The sequence below is a fragment of the Mustela lutreola genome, chromosome 2 (assembly GCF_030435805.1).
Source record: "Mustela lutreola isolate mMusLut2 chromosome 2, mMusLut2.pri, whole genome shotgun sequence".
NCBI lineage: Eukaryota > Metazoa > Chordata > Mammalia > Carnivora > Mustelidae > Mustela > Mustela lutreola.
In genome coordinates, this window is record NC_081291.1 from 104,388,442 (window position 1) to 104,413,205 (window position 24,764).

Here is a 24,764-nt window from a genome sequence, read left to right on the forward strand (position 1 = left end):
CAATTGTTCTGTCCTTCTCTGTGAGTTTCTAAGCTCTTCTTCCCCTAGTCAAGAGTAGCTCCTTCCAAATGCCCTGCCCCCAAGCCAGTCTGACTTAGAAAGCAGGGACTCTTCCTTTGGTGAATGGAAGTTACATCTCAGAGACTGTGAGATGGTCAGGTGACCTGCCGATTAGCAAGGGCACCAGGGTCTGTGTGGCTAACCCTGGCTGGCCCCTCTGAGACAGCCATCCTTTGGAAAGCTGTGTACTATCACCTTGGTCCTGCTGTCACTCATGCCATTTCTGGAACTCTCTTTGACTATCTGAGCAGAGTTGACTTTATAGTAAGTGTTTTTTTAAAGGTGGCATCTAGGACAAGTCACGATGCAGATACAGAGGCCCTAGTGTGTTTCTTAGGCCATTAGGCCTGTCTCTCGTGGGGATGCTTGGAGTAATCAGCAAGCCTGAGTCTGTGCCATTTAGTACTTCACTACGTCCTGGGGGTGGGGCTGGGTTGGCAGAGAGGGGAAGACAGAGAATCAGCCATAGCCTTGCACCGGACACATTTGCAATCAGCAATGTTTGTTTAAACAGCTTCATTTGAGTGGAATCAAGCAACAGACTTTAAAGAGGTGGAAAAATGGCAACCTTCTTTATTTGGCCTCCATTGTGAGGTTTCCCTGGGACTCTGAGTTGGGCTAGAGTTGAATTTGCTTCTGGAAGAATTGAGCCTGGGGGAATGACCAGGGGAAGCTCCTAGACCTGGAAACAGGGCAGGCACATTGCGAATCTTTGCTGTAGTAGTGGCTTAACCTTGGATGTGCGTTCTAATGACCAGGGAACTACCCTTCCGCCCCCCCCCCCCCCACACACACAGGGGAGCTTTTAAAAACGACTGATTCCAGCCCCAGACCAATTAGTCAGTCTTCTCACTTTCCAGAGGAGGAATTGAGGCTTTGATTTAGGACAAAGCCTTACCTTTGACCTTTGCCTCCACAGCTCTTGCTTCATAAGTCAGAGGCACAGGTGCAAAAGATGTGTTGTTAAATGGGTAGAAAAGGCACAAATTCCATGGGAAAGTGAACAGAGAGTGTCTTCCAGTAAAGCAAACAAACAAAAACAAAAACCAAGAAACAAACAAAAAATAAGAAACTAAAATAAAAACCTCTGGATGTATTGATGTGGATTCTGAGAACTTGACAGAAAGCCAGCTGGTAGTTGATGCGTGAGCCAGCCAGGAGAAGTCCACAACAGGCCAGGGGGCCCTGCTATCTCTCAGAGCTCCTCTTTCCCGCTTGTTAGCCACCCAGCCATCCAGGAGCCCTGCCCTCTGTGAAGGGCGAGTCGAGAAGAACCGTGCGGGCCAGGAAACACTCCTTCACCACACAGCATTCCCTGGAGAGTGGCTCATTTTTCAGTAAGACACTGTCTCTTCCAGTGTTCTTTTTAACCGCTTCTGACTATACCAATTAGAAACTGTAAAGAAGGTGCTAATGTGTCTTTAGCACGTTTCTTTACCATCTGTTAATTTCTGGTTGTTTCAGAAAGTGGGTGTGGTGTGGTTTGGGGCACTCTGCAGAGGACTGCTATTAGAGCAGTGATGAGTAGAAAAAGGTTAGCCCAGATCGGAGAGATGGAAGCAGAATTGAAAGGAAATCTGGATCCTGTAGCTGGAAACTCTCTAGGTCCGGAGGATGGCATGAGAACTCTGACACACATGGGTTATGGGGCTCTTTTCCTCCTCGGAGCGCCAGGGACCTTTCTTTCTGCTCAAATTCAGAATGGAGAGCTCAACCCATGAAATGATTTTAGGGAGATGCAGGCATAGCAGAGTTCTAGGGAAAAGGGTGCAGTGGGTGACTCATTAGGACTAATCTTTCTTCCTCCCTTTGCTAGTTTCTTTCTGTTCATGGAGAACTGACTCCAGGGTTTAAAGGCTCTCCATACAGGGTGGGTAAGACTTCCCCAGCCGTCCTTCCAAATCATCCTGAGATGCTGGTCGGCCTCCACCTATAGGGACAGAGCTGTGCGTGGTAGGCCCATGTTGCTCTCATTACACAGGAAGTCCTTCCCTTACTTTGTCCTTCCTTTTTGTCATCCACTGCTCAGGGACCAATCTAGCTACCTACCACAGTGTACAATTTCTCACCTTCCCTGGACAACTTGGTGAGTAGGTCTGATTGAAAAATTACTTTTGCTTCATCATAGCCCAAGCACTGGGCCTTCCTGGACTCCAGTGCTAGGATTCTGACACCCTGTATTGGTGACACCCTGTACCCCACAACTTGCATCAACTGAGCAGCCCCTAGTGGTACCCACTAAGCACAAACCCTTGTTGCCCCTTCCCCTGGGCTGTTGGTCTGGTATTCATTGTGGATCTCTGCCCCTCCACCTGCCGTCAGGATGGTTCGTTATGTTTTTTCCAGGAGCTGTTTCAAGTGAGAACCTGCTGGACATTGATGGATATAGGATAAATCTCAGGTGGCAACCCAGGAGCTGGGACACAGGACGTTAGGCCATTCCCCTGCCGCCAGAGCACAGTGGAAAGCAGCTGCAGACTGGCCCTCATTCCTGGGAAGGGGCTTTAGTACTCAACACAGGGTACCCTGGACCTCCATCCCTGATTGTCTGATATTGGGGAGAATTGTTCTTCCTCTCATTTCCAGAGCTCTTGTGGCTTAATAGAAGACTAGAAGCAGGTCGACTGACATGTGGACATCTGGTGCAGATGGCCAAAACATCCGCCCAAACTGTGTGGCCTTGAGCAAATCACTTTCTTGCTTGGGAACTTGCTGTCCTCAGCTCTTAAAAGAAAGACACAAAGACAAGTTGAGCTTGAAGCAACTTTAATGCATGATCCTGTGAATCCTTCACTTTAGACTGAAGGAAAACCAGTGAAGGATTTGCAGGAGTAAGCATTAAAGTTGTTTCCAGCTCAAGTTGTCTTTGTCTCTCTGAGACAAGGTGGCATGACAGATACAGGAATCAAACAGAGCAGATTCAGATACTGATTTTGGCTCTTCTGGTGACTTTAAGCAAGTTATTCAACTTCTTTGAGCCTCAGCTTCCTTAACTATAGCGTGGGGAAATAATAGCAGCTACATGTGAGGTTCATGTGAGGAATAAATAAGATAATGCATGCATAATGCTTGGCATACAGAGATTCTCATGTGCTCAGTAAAATTAGCTTTTATCATTAATATGTGTATATCCTAATACAAGATTGAAACTAATACTGCAGTTGAGAGAGTCATGCATAACATGTTGTCTGTGTTAGCAAAGGGGAGATCTCTCAGACAGAAGAGATCAGGGAAAACCCGAGGGAGAAGGTGGCATTTGAATCTGACCCTGTAGCCAGATGTGAATGGGTGGTATCCAGGGTGGTTCACTGATGTGGCCCAGATGGAGTGCAGAGGGCTGGTCTGGGCTTCACTTGGTCTGGGACCTGGGGAGGCATTAGTGAGCAATGATTGGGAGAATGGTATTTCTGGAGGCCAAAGCTGTAACCCGGGGTGAAACCCTGGCCTGACAGGTACTCCACCCCTCTGTTCAGACTCCAGGGCAACCCTTAGCTTGAGGCATTCGTATCTTAATCCCTACCCCCAAGCTAAAGGCACTGAGTCCTCAAATGTGTGAAATATGGCTGGGATGATAACAGCAACAAAAATAGAGGAAGCAGATCCAAAGACCAACAAGTGGACAGACCATATGAGTGTATGAATGAGCTGGAAGTAGTTTAAAGAATGGTGAGTGTAAGCCTCCTCCAAAGACACTGGAATATGGTACAAACAGCAATAACAGTCATGCCTAATAAAACCATTTTGGGGGACTGGGTTCAACAGTGTGCTGCTAAACTGTGATTCCTGATTGCCATGGGGGGCCACCAGGAGCCCAAAGGGTCAGTGGTAACACACCTATTCACTGGTTCCTCAGCGCCCACCACTGAGACCTTCCATACCTGTACCGGCCAGACCTGGGACAGCCCTTGCTGTGCTCACAGCCTTGTGGATCAAAAGAAACTCTGGGGCCATCAGATGCGGGCAGGGCCTAGGGTACCCAGAGGTAACCCAGGACTTGCCCAGATATTTTAGATAAGCCTTCCAGGTCAGGTGTATGATAAGATGCAGAAACTTAATAATGATTTAACAGCAATTTAGAAGAAGAGAAGGAAGCCTGGGAAGGCAGATCTCCAGCAGGTGTCTGGTTGAGCACAGATTGCTATGTTGGGGGAAGGCAGCCACCAGGCCCTTCAGGGAAGGCCTCTCTAGGCCAAAATAGGAGGAGCTCAGTGTTTGCAAAAAGAACCAGAGAAGTGCACTGTGAGGACAGAAATCCTTCCAAGCCGGTGCTTCCAATAAATGACTCCATTTGAGAGAACATGATAATATATAGAGAGAAAGCTGCCAGCATGTTTGACAGGCCCCTGTTGAGCATAGCTGTTGGTATGCCTTGCAGACTTTGCCCTGACTGTTTGCCTGTGTACTACCCACTGTTTATTGAAGCCTATTCTAATCTGATTTAGAAAAAGTGAATTATCCTTAAAATCCTACAAGTCACACCTAAGAGAGTCTAAGAAAGTCAAGGTATTATCTTTGAAGCACTGGGGGAGCCTCCTGGGTCTCATCCCAGACTGATTTTCATCATAATACCTGCAAGAGGTTCCCAAAATCAGCATTTTTAAACAAGTGTCCTAGGTGGTAATGAAAATCACTAAAGTTTGAGAAGCCTTGGCACAAAATACTGCAAATGATTTTTTTGGGATATCACAACTTGGCTGAGTGAAAATAGCTCCAGTGACATGTAAGGAACAAAAGCATAAATGGTCTAGAACTGAATACAAGATGTATCCGATCAATCATAAAGTATATGTTTATGGCCTGGGCCTGAGGGCTTCGGAGAGTTCATGAAACAGTTTACCGTGCAGTTTGAAGGGGCTGTGATTTATCACAAAGGGTGCAAAGTTGGCCAAGGGGGTCCAGCTCTCAAGTCCCACATGGGAAACAAGTCCCTGTCCCAGATGGGTCAGGAGGGAGTGAGCAGCAGTTGAGTTCTTTCTCTAAAGTGGGAGGTGTGGGAGATGGGGAGGGTCACTCACTCTCCTTTCCCCTCCTTAGTGGACTCAAAGGCCTTTTGCTCCAAACTTTATCTTTCTATGCTTCCATCCTCCCCATATATAATGCAGTAGTACTCTGTCCCTGAACATTTCATTTGGGCTAACAAATATCATTTAAAGTGATTTTAAATGGGGAAAAGGAAGGCGACCTGTTATATTTCGGGTTAAACTGATTTACTCAAATTGCTCTCCATGGAGCATACTGAGTGAGAGGAAAAGAGGTCTGGGGGCAGGAAGGCTTGGGGAAGAGCCAGGCTGGGTAACCAGTGTGGGGCTTGGGTAGCCAAAGAGCCATGTGGAGACCCTGGTTGTTTCCAGAGTTGGGAAGATGGGCCTGGGATGGGAGTGTACCAGAAGCAGACTCTGATGACTTACTTTGACATTTCCTGTAATCATCTCAGAGATCAAGTAGGAAGATGGCTTCCCGGCTCCTCCCAGTCTCTGGGCTAATATGCTGAAACTGCCCTGACCAATGGTACCAATGCCTTTTCATTTGTAAACGCAAGTTCTGATCTCAGTTAACGACCTACCTCTTTGCAGCATGTGGCACTGCAGTTCCTCCTTGAAACCTTCTCTTCTCTGATTTCTCTGACTTCACTCCTCTCTTGGTTTTTCCTTAACCTCTCTGCATTTTCCCCCTCCGGCTCATCTGCTTTCTTCTCCCATCTCTTAAACACTGATAAAACTCCCGTTTCTATATTTGACTCCAGAAGTTTCTTTTCACCTTACTCATTTTCCTTGGGTCCTCTGTCACTTCTGTGTGTATCTAACACAGTTCATGAATGCATTCATTTGGCAAATATTATTGAATGCTTACTTGGTGCCCAGGCACTGTATGATTCTTGAGTCACAGTTGGCAACCCGGATTTCTTTAAATTTCCAGACCACATATCAAATGGCTTTCTGGGATGCCTGGGTGGCTCAGTTGGTTGGACGACTGCCTTCGGCTCAGGTCATGATCCCGAAATCGCAGGATCAAATCCCACATCAGGCTCCCAGCTCCATGGGGAGTCTGCTTCTCCCTCTGACCTCTCCTCGCTCATGCTCTCTCTCACTGTCTCTCTCTCTCAAATAAATAAATAAAATCTTTAAAAAAAAAAAAAAAAACAAATGGCTTTCAGAATTTCATGTATGTAGGACATTCATAGATGTATATTTTAGGCTGTATTTCTTGAGATGGAGATTCAGGTGTGAATGATTTATTAAGGGCATTCTCTTCAGAAAAACTTCTAAGGGACTTGGATAAGCAGAGGAGGGAAGAGGTAGGACCCAGCAAGGATGTGGTCTCGGGTAGTCTAGCTGGAGACAGAATGAGGAGCCTCTGGAGTATGAATCACACTTCAAAGTTACTCCACCTTGAAGTAGAAGGTCTGAGCTTTGGCACCTTGTAATCGAAAGGCAGTGCCCTCCCACCCATCTGACCTGGTATGGGGTTGTCCCTGCCCAGGTGTCTCTCGGAGAAGTGTCACCCGTCAGCCAAAGGAAAGTCTCTAGAGATGGGCTCAGGTGTGAGCTGCTAGCAGCTGCAGACTGGGTGTGGTGGTCAATGAAGAAGTGGGACACTCACATCATCTCTTCTAGCAGCTGAGACTTACAAAGTACAGATTATGTTTCCAGCACCCTCGTAAGTGCTTCATGTACATGAGCAAACATAACCTTTATGTACCCTGTAATGTAGTTTATTCCTATTCATGTTTATCCCTGTTTTACAGTAAAGGGGCTGAGACATAGGGGTTAAACATAACTTTCCTGAGGCTCCTCAATAAGTGAGTGATGGAGCCAGGATTCAGACCAAGGAAGGTTGGTTCTAGATTCCATGCCCTTAATTGCTGCCTCAATCTGTTGAGTCTTAACACATGCCAGGCACTGTACTAGGCATTGTGGGGTCCAGCAGTGAAATCAGTACAAAAATCCCTGCCCTCCCTGATATTACTTACCAGTGAGGGAAGATGGACTTGGAGTGAATACGTCAACTGTATGATCCAGATGGTAATAAGTGCTCAAGAGAAAAGTCAATAGGGGAAGGGTGGTAGAGAGTGCTAGGGTGGTAGCTGTAACTTTGAAGAGGGTGGCCCAAGGGGGCCCGTATGTAGGAGGCATTTTAACAAAGATACAAAAGAGGTGGCTTCTCTGCTTCCACTCTGACCACTCCCTCTGGCCGACCCTGATTTACTTTCCCTCTACACAGCGGCAGGGAGATTCTTCCAAATCATCTGTTCATGTCCCTTCCCTGAATGACACCCTTCAGTGGTTCCTCACTGTCCTTAGGATAAATCCGGCACTCCTGCCATGGTATGATGTCCATCCTGATTTGGGGGTCTGCCTCCATTCCTGCCTCTTCTTGGAAGTCCTTCTTTTAATGTTGTAATGCCCACAGCAAGAGAAACCCACATAACCTATGTGTAAATATTGAAAAGTAATATAGCAAGCTAACGGACTGTTAAATAAAGCATCTACCCTCTGCTTTGACAAATATATTTTTATAGCGAATTAGGAGGCCAATTTTACATTTAGATTGGTTGGACTGCTCTGCGTTCCATGCTAGAACTTGGCAATCCAGGGAGACTGGCCCCTAGCCTATAGTAGCCTCCCTTCTCTGCCCACTGCCCAGGTCTGTCTTCTTGTACGTGTGTGGACACCCCAGCTCACGTATCTGTGTTCTAACCACATCCCCATGCTCACACTGGTGGTATTGTCTTTGGGGGACTGGACCCGGAAAAGAGGTACATGTGTGCCCAGGATTTAGGTTGAGAGTCTTTTGGGCAGAGAATTTTAGGGTTTTAGGTAGTAAGAGCTTAGAAGGTGGGTGGACTCTAGGTGGCAAGTTGCTTTGTTTCCTGGTGAGGGGAGGGTGTGCAAGAGGAGCATCAGAACCCAGAACAGGGCTCTCTGAAGCAGTGAAGCAGTACCCTCTCATGACTCTCTGCCTCTTACTCATGTGCCCAGACCAAAGGGAATTGCTGGAACTTGTCAGTATGCCATGCTCTCTTGCTTCTGTGATTTTGTGATTTCACACAGACTGCCAAATGGAGGGCATACATTTGGAGACCTTGCCCTCCTTGTCCTCACCTCCTGTGAGCATCCTAATCTAACCCCCCATCATGGACCCTAACCTCCTCCCCCCCCAGAGACAGAAACTCATGTAGTAGCAATATGGTTGAGTATATATATGATAAATATATAATATGATATAGTGATAGAGTGATATAATATGATACAGTGACCTGAGCGTGGGCTTCAAAGTCCTGGTTTTGACTCTCTGTTTAGTCACTTAATGGTCATTTGACTTTGGGCAAATTCCATGCCTCAGTTATTTCTTACATGGAGATAGCCAGATCAAGTTTATAAGTTATTGTAAGGATAAAATGAAGTAATGGTGTCAAATGCCCGACCCCAGGCCCTGGCATAGAATAAGCATTGGTAAGAAGTTCTTTTCCCTCCCCCAACCATGCTCCTTCCTTGAAACCAGACATACTGAGTACCTTGGGAGATTAGGCTGTTCTCATAGAAAGATGCCAATTAGATTAGCTCTCAGCACTCAGCCCCTGGGCATCTGTCCCCATCTCCTGAGCTAGGGAGAATTTCATAGAGAGTATTCGTGCCTGATTTCTACTTTTGGTTGTCAGGGATTATTAGTTAATAGAGTTAATGCTGCTACTGACCACCACAATTAGATACAGGGATAGTCACACTCCAGCTCTTGGTGGCCACACTGTTGTTAGGGACGGAGATCTCACCTGTCAGCAGGACTACAGTGACAGCAGTGGAGCCCAAGGAGCAGGTAAACAAGGAAGGTGGTCATCTCTAAGGAAAGGCAAGACCACGGTTACCTTGCAGTGCCTGACACAGTGGGCCTGCAGCAAATGTGAGTCAAGCCAAATGAAGTTAAGAACAATGAGAGAAGCCAGTAAACTCCAATAGAAAAATGGATAAAAGAACTAATCAGGTGAGTCCCAGAGAAATGCATATGGGCCAAATAAGCTATAACTAGTAATCAAAGAAATGCAAATTTAAATGTAATGCAATATTTTTCCTAGAAAATGGGCAGAGATTTAAAAAATTCAATGGCCAGTGCTGATGAGATACAGTAAGTGGGGCAACTCTCACCCATGGTTAGGGGACGTGCTTTTCTGTAAAGAACTAATGAGAATGATTATTTTGTGGAATAGGAATAAGATGGACTGTGTGTCATTAAATGTAATAGTTTTGAAGACATTTTAGGTATGAGAAAAAATTCTATGTTACAGTTAAAAGTAGAACAATATGCAGTATGAAAATTACATGCACAAAAAAGACAGGAAGGAAGTAGACCAGAGTATTATAGCTTCTTCCATTAACATCTCTTATGTAGATCTTTGAATATTTTAACTTTTCTGTAATTAGCAGGTGTTTCTTCTATAATGGGAAGGAAATTCCATAAATTAAGAAAGAGTCACTTGGGACGCCTGGGTGGCTCAGTTGGTTGGACGACTGCCTTCGGCTCAGGTCAGATCCCGGAGTCCTGGGATCGAGTCCCGCATCGGGCTCCCAGCTCCATGGGGAGTCTGCTTCTCCCTTTGATTTCTCCTCGCTCATACTCTCTCTCACTACCTCTCTCTCAATAAATAAATAAAAATCTTTAAAAAAAAAAAAAAAGAAAAAAAGAAAGAGTCACTTTGCTTTCAGATGATAGGGCGGAGAAAATTATTTATGGAAGACTCGAACCATTTGCCGACTCAGTAAAAGTCAAAGGAGAAGAGGCAACTCCTTTCCTTTGGAATGCAGGATTTGAGGAGGAACAAAAGACAGCCTTTCTCTCATGTTGGGTCTAGTCTTTTGTATCAATAACAAGAAATGGAAAGAGTCTCCTTGCCCAGGAAGTTTTCTAACTGGGAAGCCTAAGTAAGCTGCTGTATTCTTGAGACAGTCACACAATCACGGGCTGTGGTCTCTTCACCAGTCTGACATTCTCATCGCTGGCTGATATTTGAGAATGAAGCCTGAAAAGGGGCTTTGTTTCCTTTTGTGGCCTAAATCCTCCAATTGTGGTCTTAACTCCAATAGCTCTAAATGATTGATGGATGGTGGGACACATCCGTGGGTCACCCAGCATGCACAGTAGTTTAAGCAAGTGCTATCTGGGAAATAAGAAACGAAATAAAACATCCTAAGATAATACTGTACCAGTATTTATATAAAAATTTGAATTAACCAAAATAGATACATAGGTTAAAAAAATTAAGGACATTGGGAGGAAAGACCCCAACTCCCAAAACAGAATTTCTTTCAAACTGACATATTATAACTATTTTGACCTGCATTTCCCCCCCACTCATTTCTTAGAAGTTACAGTTGAAGTCCAAGTGCTGAAATAAATGTTGCTACTTAATAAGTTGTATGGTAACATCTTGAATCACTTAGCCTGACTACTTTTTGGTTTTCAAGATAGTCACTGTCACTTCATCTGGCCTTGATTTCAAGAGTAATTTCCCCTCTCTTAGCTTACCGAGACATGTCTTTTTACACCAAGCTGGTGTAATGGAAGTACATGAGAAAACTGGACTATATCCATGTTCCACCCTTGGCCATCTAAGAACACTCAGCACAACTCAGCAACCTGATTTTTTAAAAAATTGATACACAGTTTGAACTATAAGTTACACATTTTAAATATAATAAATGGTACACAAAGCATTGATAACATATCAATGCTTTGTGTACCATTGTACCATTGGTAATCAACTGATAGAATCAGCCTTGAGCCCCCCTTTTTCTAATTTAAAAATTTAAATTTCTTATTATGTATTATTTGCCCCAGGGGTACAGGTATGAGAATCATCAGTCTTAGACAATTCACAGCACTCACCATAACACATACCCCCCACAATGTCCATAACCCAGCCACTCTGTCCCTCCCCTACCCCCCAGCAACCCTCAGTTTGTTTTGTGAGATTATGAGTCTTTTATGGTTTGTCTCCCTCCCAATCCCAGCTTGTTTCATTTTTTCCCTCCCTGCTTCCCACGACCCCCTGCCCTGCCTCTCAAATTCCTCATATCAGAAAGATCGTATAATTGTCTTTCTCTGATTAACTTATTTCACTTAGCATAATACCCTCTAGTTCCATCCATGTTGTTGCAAATGGCAAGATTTCTGGGGTTTTGATGGCTGCATAGTATTCCATTGTATATATACACCACATCTTCTTTATCTGTTCATCTGTTGATGGACATCTAGGTTCTTTCCATGGTTTGGCTACTGTGGACATTGCTGCTATAAACATTTGGTGCATGTGCCCCTTCGGATCACTACATTTGAATCTTTTTTTTTCTTTAAAGATTTTGTTTATTCATTTGACAGAGAGAGAGAGAGATCACAAGTAGGCAGAGATAGACAGAGAGAGGGGGGGAAGCAGGCTCTTTGCTGAGCAGAGAGCCGGATGTGGGGCTCAATCCCAGGACCCTGAGATCATGACCTGAGCCGAAGGCAGAGGCCTAACCCACTGAGCCACCCAGGTGCCCTACATTTGTATCTTTAGGGTAAATACCCAGTAGTGTGATTGCTGGGTTGTAGGGCAACTCTATTTTCAACTTTTTGAGGAATCTCCATACTGTTTTCTAGAATGGCTGCACCAGCTTGCATTCCCACCAGCAGTGTAGGAGGGCTCCCCTTTCTCCACATCCTGCCCAACTTCTGTCATTTCCTGACTTGTTCATTTTAGCCATTCTGACTGGTGTGAGGTGTTATCTCACTGCAGTATTGATTTGTATTTCCCTGATGATGAGTGATGTTGAGCACTTTTTCATGGGTCTTTTGGCCATTTGGATGTCTCCTTTGCTGAAGTGTCTGTTCATGTCTTCTGCCCATTTCTTGATTGGATTATTTGTTCTTTGGGTGTTGAGTTTGTTAAGTTCTTTGCAGATTTTGGATATTAGCCCTTTATCTGATACATCATTTGTGAATATCTTCTTAGCTAGTTATTCTGTCAGTTGTTTTTGGTTTGGTGACTGTTTCCTTTGCTGTGCAAAAACTTTTGATCTTGGTGAAGTCCCAATAGTTCATTTTTGCCCTTGCTTTCCTTGCCTTTGGCGATGTTTCTAGGAAGAATTTGCTGTGGTTGAGGTCAAAGAGGTTGCTGTCTGTGTTCTCCTCAAGGATTTTGATGGATTCCTGTCTCACATTGAGGCCTTTCATACATTTTGAGTCTGCTTTTGTGTGTGGTGGAAGGAAATGGTCCAGTTTCATTCTTCTGCATGTGGCTTCCAATTTTCCCAACACCATTTGTTGAAGAGACTGTCTTTTGTCCATTGCCCATTCTTTCCTGCTTTGTTGAAGATTAGTTGGCCATAGAGTTGAGGGTCCATTTCTGGGCTTTCTATTCTGTTCCATTGATCTATGTCTGTTTTTGTGCCAGTACCATACAGTGTTGATGATTACAGCTTTGTAATAGAGTTTGAAGTCTGGATTGTATTGCCACCAACTTTGGTTTTCTTTTTCAACATTCCTCTGGCTATTCAGGGTCTTTTCTTGTTCGGTATAAATTTTAGGATTATTTGTTCCATTTCTTTGAAAAAAATGGATGGGATTTTTATAGGGATTGCATTAAATGTATAGATTGCTTTAGGTAGTGTAGACATTTTCACAATATTTGTTCTTCCAATCCATGAACATGGAACATTTTTCCATTTCTTTGTGTCTTTCTCAATTTCTTTCATGAGTATTCTATAGTTCTCTGAGTATGGATTCTTTGCCTCTTTGGTTAGCTTTATTCCTAGGTATCTTATGGTTTTGGGTGTAATTGTAAATGGGATCGACTTTGAATTTCTCTTTTTTCTGTCTTGCTCTTGGTGTATAGAAATGCAACTGATTTCTGTGCAATTATTTTTAATATCCAGATACTTTACTGAATTCCTGTATGAGTTCTAGCAGTTTTGGTGTGGAGTCTTTGGGTTTTCCACATAACATATCATATCATATGCAAAGAGTGAGATTTTGACTTCTTCTTTGGCAATTTGGATGCCTTTTATTTCTTTTTGTTGTCTGATTGCTGAGGCTAGGACTTCTAGTACTATGTTGAATAGCAGTGGTGAGAGTAGACATTCCTGCCAGTTTCCTGACTTTAGGAGAGAAGCTCACAGGTTTTCCCCATTGAGAATGATACTCTCTGTGGGTTTTTCATAGATGGCTTTGATGATATTGAGGTCTGTACACTCTATCCCTACTCTGTGAAGAGTTTTGATCAAGAAAGAATGCTGTACTTTGTCAAATGCTTTTTCAGCATCTATTGAGAGTATCATATGTTTCTTGGTCTTTCTTTTATTAGTGTATTGTATCACATTGATTTATTTGTGGGTGTTGGACCAATCTTGCAGCCCAGGAATAAATCCCACTTGGCTGTGGTGAATAGTCCTTTTGATGTATTGTTGGATCCTATTGGCTATTATTTTGGTGAGAATTTTTGCATCCCTGTTCATCAAGGATATCAGTCTGTAATTCTCCTTTTTGATGGGGTCTTTGTCTGGCTTTTGGATCAAGGTAATTCTGGCCTTATAAAATGGGTTTGGGAGTTTTTCTTCCATTTCTATTTTTTGGAAGAGTTTCAGGAGAATAGGTATTAATTCTTCTTCAAATGTTTGGTAGAATTCCCCTGGGAAGCCATCTGGCCCTGGGCTCTTGTTTTTTGGGAGATTTTTGATGACTGCTTCAATCTCCTTACTGGTTATGGGTCTGTTCAGGTTTTCTATTTCTTCCTGGCTCAGTTTTGGTAGTTTATATGTCTCTAGGAATGCATCATTTCTTCCTGATTGTCAAATTTGCTGGTGTATAGTTGTTCATAATATATTCTTATAATTTTTTGTATTTCTTTGATGTTGGTTGTGATCTCTCCTCTTTCATTCATGATTTTATTAATTTGAGTCCTTTCTCTTTTCTTTTTGATAAGTCCGGCCAGGAGTTTATCAATTTTTTAAAAAGATTTTATTTGTTTATTTGACAGACAGAGATCACAAGTAGGCAGAGAAAAAGGCACAGAGAAGGAAGCAGGCTCCCTGCTGAGCAGAGAGCCCTATGTGGGGCTCAATCCCAGGACCCAGGGATCATGACCTGAGCTGAAGGTAGAGGCTTTAACCCACTGAGACACCCAGGTGCCCCATCAATCTTACTCATTCTTTCAAAGAATCAGCTCCTAGTTTCATTGATTTGTTCTACTGTACTTCTGGCTTCTGTTTCACTGATTTCTGCTCTGATATTTATTATTTCTCTTCTTCTGGATTTAGGCTTCCTTTGCTCTTCTTTCTCCAGCTTCTTTAGAAATAGGTTTAGGTTGTATACTTGAGACCTTTCTTGTTTCTTGAGAAAGGCTTGTATTGCTATATACTTTCCCCTCAGGAACGCTTTTGCTGTATCCCAAAGATTTTGAACAGTTGTGTTTTCATTTTCATTTGTTTCCATGAATTTTTAAAATTCTTCTTTAATTTCCTGGTTGACCCATTCATTCCTAAGTAGAATGTTCTTTAGCCTCCATGTATTTGAGTATTTCCAACTTTCCTCCTGTGCTTGAGTTCTAGTTTCAGAGCATTGTGGTCTGAAAATATGCAGAGAATGATCCCAATCTTTTGGTACCAGTTGAGACTTGATTTATGACCCAGGATGTGATCTATTCTGGAGAATGTTCCATGTGCACTAGAGAAGAATGTGTATTCTGTTGTTTTGGGATGGAATGTTCTAAATATATTTGTGATGTCCATCTGGTCCAGTGTGTCATTTGAAGCCTTTATTTCCCTGTTGATCTTTTGCTTAGATAATCTGTCCATTTCAGTGAGGGGGATGTTAAAGTCCCCTACCATTGTTGTATTATTGCTGATGTGTTTCTTTGATTTTGTTATTAATTGCTTTATATAATTGGCTGCTCCCATGTTAGGGGCAGAGATATTTTAAATTGTTAGATCTTCTTGTTGGGCAGACCCTTTAAGTATGATATAGTATCCTTCCTCATCTCTTATTAGAGTTTTTGGCTTTAAATCTAATTTGTCTGATGTAAGGATTGCCACTCCAGCTTTCTTTTGATGTCCATTAGCATGGTAAATTGTTTTCTACCCCCTCACTTTAAATATGGAGGTGTCTTTGGATCTAAAATGAGTTTCTTGCAGACAGTGTATCGATGGGTCTTGGTTTTTTTTTTTTAAATCCTTTCTGTTACCCTGTGTCTTTTTATTGGAGCATTTAGTCCATTTACATTCAGGGTAACTATTGAAAGATATGAATTTCATGCCATTGTATTGCCGGTAAGTTGAATGTTACTGTATATTGTCTCTGCTCCTTTCTGGTTGGTTAGTTTTAGGCTCTCTCTTTGCTTAGAGGACACCTTTCAATATTTCCTGTAGGGCTGGTTTGGTGTTTGCAAATTCTTTTTGTTTTTGTTTGTCCTGGAAGCTTTTTGTCTCTGATTCTATTTTCAATGACACCCTAGCTGGATATAATATTCTTCTCATTTAATGCTCTGAATATATCATGTCAGTTCTTTCTGGCCTGCCAGGTCTCTGTGGATAAGTCTGCTGCCAATGTAATATTTCTACCATTGTATGCTACAGACCTCTTGTCCCAAGCTGCTTTCAGGATTTTCTCTTTGTCACTGAGACTTGTAAGTTTTATTACTAGATGACAGGGTGTGGACATATTTTTATTGATTTTGAGGGGGATTCTCTGTGCCTCCTGGATTTTGATGCTTGTTCACTTTGCCAAATTAAGGAAATTATCTTCTATAATTTGCTCCAATATACTTGCTGCCCCCCCCTCTCTTTTCTTCTTCTGGGATACCAATTATTCTAATATTGTTTTATCTTATGGTATCACTTATCTCTCGAATTCTCCCCTCATGGTCCAGTAGTCATTTGTCTATCTTTTGCTCAGCTTCTTTATTCTCCATAATTTGGTCTTCTATATCACTAATTCTCTCTTCTGCCTCATTTATCCTAGCAGTAAGAGCCTCCATTCTTGATTGCACCTCATTAATAGCTTTTTAAAATTTCAACTTGATTAGATTTTAGTTCATTTCTCCAGAATGGGATTTTATTTCTCCAGAAAGGGATTCTTTGGTATCTTCCATGCTTTTTGCGGGTCTGGCTAGCACCTTGATAATTGTCATTCTGAAATCTAGATCTAACATCTTACTAATGTCCGTATTGATTAGGTCCCTAGCCTTTGGTACTGCCTCTTGTTCTTTTTTTGAGGTGAGTTTTTCTGCCTTGTCATTTTATCCAGGTAAGAATAGATGAATGAGAGAACAAAATACTAAGAGGGTAGCAATGACCCGAGAAACATATACACTAATAAATTGGGAAGAAACCCAAAATGGGGGGTGGGGAAGGGGAGAAAATAGGGGGAAAATATATATATACATGACTGGTGAATAGAATGGAGCCACACACTTGATTTTGGATGTATTTTGTTCTGTTAGAAGAAACTTCCTCGCAAATTTTAAAGAAAGAAAAACATATATATACAACAATAAGGGTAAACATGATGAAAGGATGGAATATGACTGTAAAGATGAGAATTTAAAAATATTCTAAAAAAGGAATTGATAAGAAGTGGTTGAAAACAAATTTTAAAAAGAGGAAAGAATGTGATCAGGCTGGAGACTAGAAGAAAGCCATGTACTAGATTTAGGGTATATTTTGATCTATTAGAAGAAATTGTATCCCAAGATTTTAAAGGAAAAAACCCTATATGTATACAAAAAATAAGGTTAAATACAATGAAGAGATAAAATATGACTATAACAATGAAAATTAAAAAGGGTTTTTAAAGGGGTATTGAAAATGTAAAGTAGTTGAAGAACGTTGAAATAGGAAAGAGGAAAAATAAAAAAATAGAATAAGAAAAAAATAAAATTAAAAAAATTTAACTTCAAAGACTAACATGAGGAAAAAGTCATAAATGCTATGTGTTGCTTTCCCCTAGCTCTGGAGTTCTGCAGTTCTCACTGATAAGTGAACTTGGTCTTGGCTGGATGTTCTTGCTAATCTTCTGGGGGAGGGGCCTGTTGTAGTGATTCTTAAATGTCTTTGCCCAAGGCGGAATTGCACCACCCTAGCCAGGGGCCAGGCTAAGTAATCTGCTCGGGTTCATCTTGGGAGCTTTTGTTTCCTGAATGCTTTCCATACAGCTTTGGAGGATGGGAATGAAGATGGCAGCATCCCAATCTCCAGCCCCAGAGGAGCCAAGAGCTCAGGACCCCACTCCTCAGTCAATCCCTCCTGTCTCCCAGGTCTCCGGCCGCACTCCATGCTCACCTTGCCTATGACTGAGCATTTCTGTCTCTGGCACACGGCCCCTTTTGAAGTCTCCAAACCCAGCAGATTCCTGAAGTGTGCTCCTGTGCCAGTCCTCCTGGTGGACGAACGAGGGTGTCTCTCCAGATCTGCCACTTGTGGAGTCCCTGATCGAAAAGCAGTGGTCTGACTTTGCCTTGTATCATGGTTTATGGCAACCCCGAGCTGAAAGCTCATTCCTCGGCTCCATCTCTGTAGCTGGCTTCCCTACTCCGATACCTGGAAGCTCTGCCACACTCAGACACCCCTGGTCTTTCTGTGACCCTGAAGGTCCTGAGACCTGTGAGGATTCTACCACCCCTACCTACCCCCCACTTAGTCACTGGAGCTATGTCCCTCCTCGTAGCAGACTTCTAAAAGTTCCAATTTTGTGTTCCCCTGCTCTGCTGCTTGCTGGGAGCTGGCCCCTACCCCCGCAGTCAATCTTCCTGTGGCTTTGGATTCACTTCTCTGCCCGTCCTACCTTCTGGAAAGTGGTCAATTTTTTGTTCCTGAAATTGCTGCTCTTCTTCTCTTCTATCTCCTGTTGAGTTTGTAGGAGTTTAGAGTGGTTTGATACCTATCTAGCTAAACTCTTGGGGCCTGATGATATTTAGGTCTCCTACTCCTTCACCATCTTGCTCCTCTCTCAGCCTGGAGCCCTTTATGGAAAAAGATTTTTTTGCCCAGTTTGGGTTCAGTGGTAAAGCATACCAGTGTCTGTCATTGATCTGGGCATAGGAAAGAGCAGAACTCATACCAAAGACTTTCCATCTCACATTTAAGGGCAGTAGGGTCCTTGTCTTTAGGGAGCTTGCATTCAAATGGGGAAAGCAGGATTCATGCCAGGAGCAAGAAAATGAGACAAAAAAGTAAAACACAATTAGGAACCCTTGAACAGTACCCATCAAAACAAGTACAATTGACTGTAGGGAAGGCTGAGAACTTGCTAAGTACTTGGAGAAGTCAGAATGCCCTTGCTCAGATGGGGTTGATCTGCAACGGTTTTCTGGGGCAGTGCATTTTGAGTTGGATTGGAAGGCAGCCAGGAGACATGGTGTGAAATTGGAGGGGTAGTCTAGATTAAAAGGAAAGTGGGTTTCTGGGTGTTTTTTGACTGTGTTCCCTAAAGTCTCAGCCACCCAGAATGACCATGCCTGACCTTTGACCTCCCCACAGCGAGGACGTGTGCAAACGTGGCTTCACCGTCATCATCGACATGCGGGGCTCCAAGTGGGACCTCATCAAGCCTCTTCTCAAGACACTGCAGGAAGCCTTTCCAGCCGAGATCCATGTGGCCCTCATCATCAAACCCGACAACTTCTGGCAGAAGCAGAAGACCAACTTTGGCAGCTCCAAGTTCATCTTTGAGGTGAGCCAGACCTCTCTCATAGCTCCCTCTTTCACTTCCCCTTCTGCTACCCACACATTTCTTGCTTCTGCTTTTCCACCTATCCTATGATATGCTGCATGGCAGGAGCTGATGTTTCAGGATTCCTTGGCTATTGTGGCCTTATCAGTGAGTCTTGGAAGGAGTAAGAGGCCCAAGAGATTGTCCTGGACTCTTAGCCAGTCCATTGTAATGTTGACCTTGGCCAGCTGGCGGCTCCCGCCCCACGGGCTGTGTGCTCTCATACATGCCCTTTCTGAGGCAGGCTGTGGTCATTAATGTGTGGATGGATCTCAGCCTTTGCCCTTGACTTTCTACCTTCTGCCTACCTCTACCCTGCCTTCCCCCACATCATTGAGTCCCCCTCTCTCTGTCTGCCCCTCACAGACAAGCATGGTGTCCGTGGAGGGCCTCACGAAGCTGGTGGACCCTTCCCAGCTAACCGAGGAGTTCGATGGCTCCCTGGACTACAACCATGAGGAGTGGATTGAGCTGCGACTCTCCCTGGAGGAGTTCTTCAACAGCGCCGTGCACCTGCTGTCCCGCCTCGAGGACCTGCAGGAGATGCTGGCCCGGAAGGAGTTCCCTGTGGACGTGGAAGGCTCGCGGCGGCTCATTGATGAGCACACGCAGCTCAAGAAGAAGGTGCTGAAGGCCCCCGTGGAGGAGCTGGACCGGGAGGGGCAGCGGCTGCTGCAGTGTATCCGCTGCAGTGATGGGTTCTCTGGACGCAACTGTATCCCGGGCAGCGCCGATTTCCAGAGCCTGGTGCCCAAGATCACCAGCCTCCTGGACAAGCTGCACTCCACCCGGCAGCACCTGCACCAGATGTGGCACGTGCGCAAGCTCAAGCTGGACCAGTGCTTCCAGCTGCGGCTTTTTGAGCAGGATGCCGAGAAGGTAGGAAGGGAGCTGCTGGACCAAGCGGCACTTGGGAGAGGGGGCACGTAGCTTTGGAGGGAAGCTTGGGCTGCTAGTCCTACTTCCTGATTAATACTTTTGTGGAAAGCTTTAAAAAAATGTGCCTGCTGGGGGTACCTGGGTGGCTCAGTCGTTGAGTGACTTACTCTTGATGTCAGCTCAGATTGTGATCTCCAGGTTGTGGGATTGAGCCCCCGTGGGACTCCATGCTGAACATGGAGCCTGCCTGAGATTCTCCCTCTCCCTCTGCCCCTCCCTACCTTTCCCCACCTGGCTTGTGCATGCTCTCTCTCTGTCTCTCTTTCAAAAAAAAAAAAAAAAAAAAAAGGAAAACGTGCCTACTGGTTTGGGCTGATCTATTTCAATCATATATTTGGTCATTGATCACTGACTTTAAAGCTCCCCTTATATAGTGTTTATTATGTTCCAGGTAGTGTCCTAAGCACCACGTGTAAATTAACGCAGTTTAATCATCTCAAGAGTCTTAGGAGATAGGTGTATTGTTATTATCCCATTTTACAGATGAAGAACCTGGCAAGGTAAATAACGGCCAACCTGAGCAGTGCCAGGCAGCTCCATAGTCCACACTTCTGCACTATTGCACACTGCCCCTGCCAGGGCGTGCAGTGAGTGGACCAAGCCAGCTCAGCAACAAAAATAATAATACTGTTGCGACTTAGTGATTATTGTCCTGCAGTTTCTTTTACCATTGACAAAGCACTTTCACAGGCGGCGTCTTATTTAATCTGTGCATCCCTTTGATCCTTGGAGATGGGTGGTGGTGTCTCTGCTGACAGGCAGGGAAACGGGTGCTCTTTGATCTTAGGGCTGTAATGGCAGACTTGACACATGAATCCCGCTTTCTTCCCTTTGAAGTTCAGGGCTCTTCCTTCCATACCACTTCTTTCTGGAGGTTTTTCCTCAGCTGCTGAGTAGCTTCTCTAGCAAGACCCCATTTTCCCAGCAGTGAATTTTCAAAGCTTTCCCCTTATCAGGGGACATATGAGAAGGTGAAAAAGAAAAATAGAGCGTGCCTCTTTGCCGAAGACACAAAAGTGTCTTCTCTAGATTCTCTCCAAGCTAAAGGAGAGAGTTGACTTCATACATAATAGGCACTTTAAGAAGAGTGTAATGAGTTTTCCTTCTATCGGATTTCTGGGGAGAATTTATATTTAAATGCACAACACTACTCTTGGTGATACCATGACGTCTCAGTCACCTGTGAGTTTTATAGTGTTTGATATAATGGTTTTGTGTCTTTTAAGAGCCTGTATTAAAAATGTCTCTAGGTATTTTTAAGTAATGAAATCAGGCTACAAAACTGTATAGAATTATGATCCCAATTTATGTGAGAATGCCAACGTAGGTATAAATGGGAAAAAACTCACCACAGTGCTAATTGTTTTGATTTCAAGGGGCCAGGCTTATGGTTGATTTAATTTCGCTATTTTTTGTACTTTCTAATCTTCATAGTTCGTAAGCAGATGAAAATCAATACGTGTGATTTTTAAAGACTGCATAGCCGCTTTCCACAAAGGAACTCTTGAACATCCTGGAAGCCAGTTTTGGGAAGGGACATGTAGAGGGGTTTCTTGCACAAACTTAGGTATTGCAAGGTCTCCCGCTGGCCTTCCTGAGTCCTCCTTGCCCAGTGGCCTGGCAGCCAAGATCCAGTCCTGTCCTGCCCTACCCTGGGAAGGGCGCCTCGGACTACAGAATCCCTGTCACTGCTCAGCACATGAGGAAAGACACCAGGGCAGAAGCAGCTGCTCTGTGAAGCCAGAGGCCAGTACTTAGGCTTCTGTGACCAATATTCGAAAGGTCTGGACATCTCCTTTTTATTTGTGGTCTCTTCTCCTCCGGGGCAGGAGATCTACTTTGCAGTCTGGCTCAGGTGCCTGTTTCAAAGAACCAGGGCCAGAAGGGGAGGCAGGGGACTCAGGTCTGCCTAGAAGTGTTCTGTTGGAAGCATTTCACTGCATCTCTGAAGCTCAAGATTATGGGAAGCCATCATAGGGCAGATAGTGCCTCTCTCAGAAACAAAGCAGAACAAAACAAAACACCCAGGCTTCAGAAATCCCCAGGTAGTGAAAGCTGACCTTCTAGAGTCAGCCAAGCACCAGTCAACCAAGTAGTCGTTTCTGCCACACATATATCTTCTCAATTCATGCTCATAGATTCTTATGGTGTATTATTGTCCCCATTTCACAGTTGAAGAAAACTCAGAATGGATACTGATAGGCGCTGGAAGCTCCAAGAGATGAAGTGTCTTGCCCAAAGTTGCACTGTGGGTTAGACAGAGCATGTAGTGGTCTGTCTCAGAAGTCCACCCAAACTCTGGCCCAGCAGCCCTGCTAGCCATCTACTCCCAGGGTGGGTGCCTCATGCTACCACTGAGCACTGCCTCAGAGCCCCCTGGGGACTCTCTCCAAGCCCACCTTCTAATCCTCTCTGGACAGCAGGGGATCTTAACCCTTCTGTGCTATGGATACAAAGTAATGAATATATAGGCATGTAAAATAATTACTGAAGTACAGTGACTCCATTTTAAAAAATAACAGTAACTTTAATACTTGTTTAGGAACATGCTAAATAGCAAGCTCTATTTGAAGTCTTATAACTGCCTTTCAGGGCAACATGTGTGTTTTTCTATTGATGTCAGAGGCATGAATATTGCTGACATTAATGTAGTTTGCTGCCTACATTCAGAATTGAAGGGAATGCTGTATTTCAGTTTGAGGCTAGTGAAAATCAAGGCATATTTTTTTCCCCCATCCAAATACACAATCCTCATTTCTATGCAGGACTCTAAGTTTAGGATCCATATCCCATGGTGTGTTCACACTGTAAAAAGTTTGTGTGTGTGTGTGGTATGTGTGTGGTATGTTGGTGTGTGTAGAAAGGAAGGGGAGAGAATATAAAAAATGAAACAGGGGCAGTGAAGGGAGGATGGAAAAGGGCAGCCCAGGAATATTTTGATATTGAGTCAGTGATGAAAACATGGCTCAGGCTTGAGCTGCCACAGAAAATGTGCTGGGTGTGGGGCAAGAGAGAAAAACAGTCCTTTTAAGTTGCATCAAGATTGATTTGAAATATCTGTGCAGAGCCAAGTGCCTCAGCCCTTGACTTATTTGGTGTTTTTGAAGGGGGGTGAGGAGGCTGGCAGTTTGGGGTAAGGGTTGTGTGCACGGATCCACATCTAAACAAGAGTGTGAGGAAATAGTTACTACATGAGCCACTTAGTCTCCTTTCTGGTGGGAGGCTTGTTGGAGGCCTGCATTTCCAGATCTGGGAAACTCTCAGCAAACTGAGGAGACTGGTAACCGCCTAGCTACTATTTTTGTGAGGGGGGTGAGTGCAGAGTATCCCCGTTGGCCCTGTGGGGGTGAGGGCTTGTTTTCCAAGGGCTTGAATAAGAGGTGTTGCTCCCCATCTACCAGCTGGCCTTGGAGAGTGAAGCCATCTCTCCCTCCCACCTTCCTCTGACCTCTGAAATGACTCTTCCTCATCTTGGGGGTAGGGTGGGGAGGGAGCCATTTTCTCTGCCAATTAAACATTTCTGGAGGAGGGACACTTCCACAGATAATTCATAAGGAAGGCCACCCATTCATTTAATAAACTGCTGTTGAGCAGCTGTCATGAGCCCCAAACAAGGCACTGGGATAAAGATAAGTAGGCTAGAATTTGTGCCCTGGGACAGCAAGCTGTCACAAACTCCTAGTTATTATTAGTTATGTCTGCTGTGTGCACCTCCTGCTCTAGGCACAGCCTCTATAGCTGGGGAGTTTTTAGAGAGGAGGGAAATAATGCTGCAGCTCAGGAATGGTAGGAAACCCTCAATGAGCAAGCTGTGGGAGAACTGGGCAACTGAGAGGTGATTCAAATAGCACTTGATTCATCTTGTCAGATGCACGGCGCCTCAGTCCTGTGCCCTCCAGTCTGACTCACAGTCCCATCCTCCACTGCACTGCCTGACCACAGCTGGGCCACTCTGCATTAGCGGGTGCAGGGTATGGTTCTCTTTGCAGACCTGTCTCACAGCCACTTGCCCCCAAAGCCACCCAGGACCCTGTGGGATGGGGGTGTCTGCCCTGCAGTCACGTCCCACTGCCAGAGAGAAGGGAGGCCTTCTCCCCAGCAGGGGCAGTTTGTGCTATGAAGGTCCAGTAGACTTGTTCCTCGTCCTCTTGTTGCTTCCATGGAGGATCCTTCCAAGCTGCCCCCCAACCCCACCCCATCTTTCCTGGGTGCCTGGGTGCATCTCAGAATGACAGAGCTGGAAAAGACCTTGAGATCGGAAAGTCTCCCTTCCACACAGTGTGAGGAACCCAGCCTTGTTGTCCTGATGACAGCCATTGTGACCTCACAATGCCCAGCAATGTGCCAATGGCAGTGACGTGTATCAGAACATCAGGAAGCTGCTGCACCATCCACCTTGCGGCGTGCAGAAGCCCACCGTCTTCCAGTCTTCGTGGGAAAGAAGTGCCTTGAAGGGCTCTAGTGTACAGCGGACTTACCTGATACAGAAACCTTCACCTACTCTGTTCCTGAATTAATCCTGATGTCCACCTAGGAGGCCCATGCTCTAGTCTTGCCCAAAGTCATTCCAGAAAGAAGTGTATCCTTTCTGTGGATGGGGCTACTTGGTAGGGCTTCCAGTGTTGGACTCATGCTCATTATTGGTTCATGCAGCACAGGGCTGTTCCATGTGTAAAACTGTGCTTGGAATGTGCTCCAGACCAGTCCTTTAGTCGGGAAGGTATCTAGGTAACCACCTCCTCCATGACCAAGGTGTGTGCTCACGGGAGACCATCAGTGTTACTTCAAGGAGACTAGCCTCATCACGCTGCCTGTGGCAAAGCATGCTTTGGAGAGCCAAATTCTGAATGCCTTCCTGCATATTCATTCCTGTGTGCCAGAATTCCTTGCACACCTAAGGGTGCCATGTCTGGGCAAAAACAGTTGTACAGGGATTCAGATTTGTTCTGAGAGGCCACTCTGCTAGTTGGGAGACCTTAGGCACATCTTTCTTCTCTGACCTCCAATTACATTCCCACAAAAAATGAGGATGG

At 44.5% G+C, this 24,764-nt stretch overlaps 1 protein-coding gene across 25 annotated transcripts in view; it reads left to right on the forward strand.

Moving 5' to 3' along the window:
• KALRN (kalirin RhoGEF kinase) overlaps nt 1–24,764 on the forward strand; it is a 661,891-nt gene that overhangs the window by 209,446 nt on the left and 427,681 nt on the right. For all 25 annotated transcript variants that reach the window (XM_059162890.1, XM_059162900.1, XM_059162892.1 and 22 more), the window contains exons 4-5: nt 18,561–18,753; nt 19,159–19,671. In XM_059162890.1, the coding sequence (XP_059018873.1) occupies nt 18,561–18,753; nt 19,159–19,671 (706 nt within the window). The remainder of the gene's footprint in view (nt 1–18,560; nt 18,754–19,158; nt 19,672–24,764) is intronic.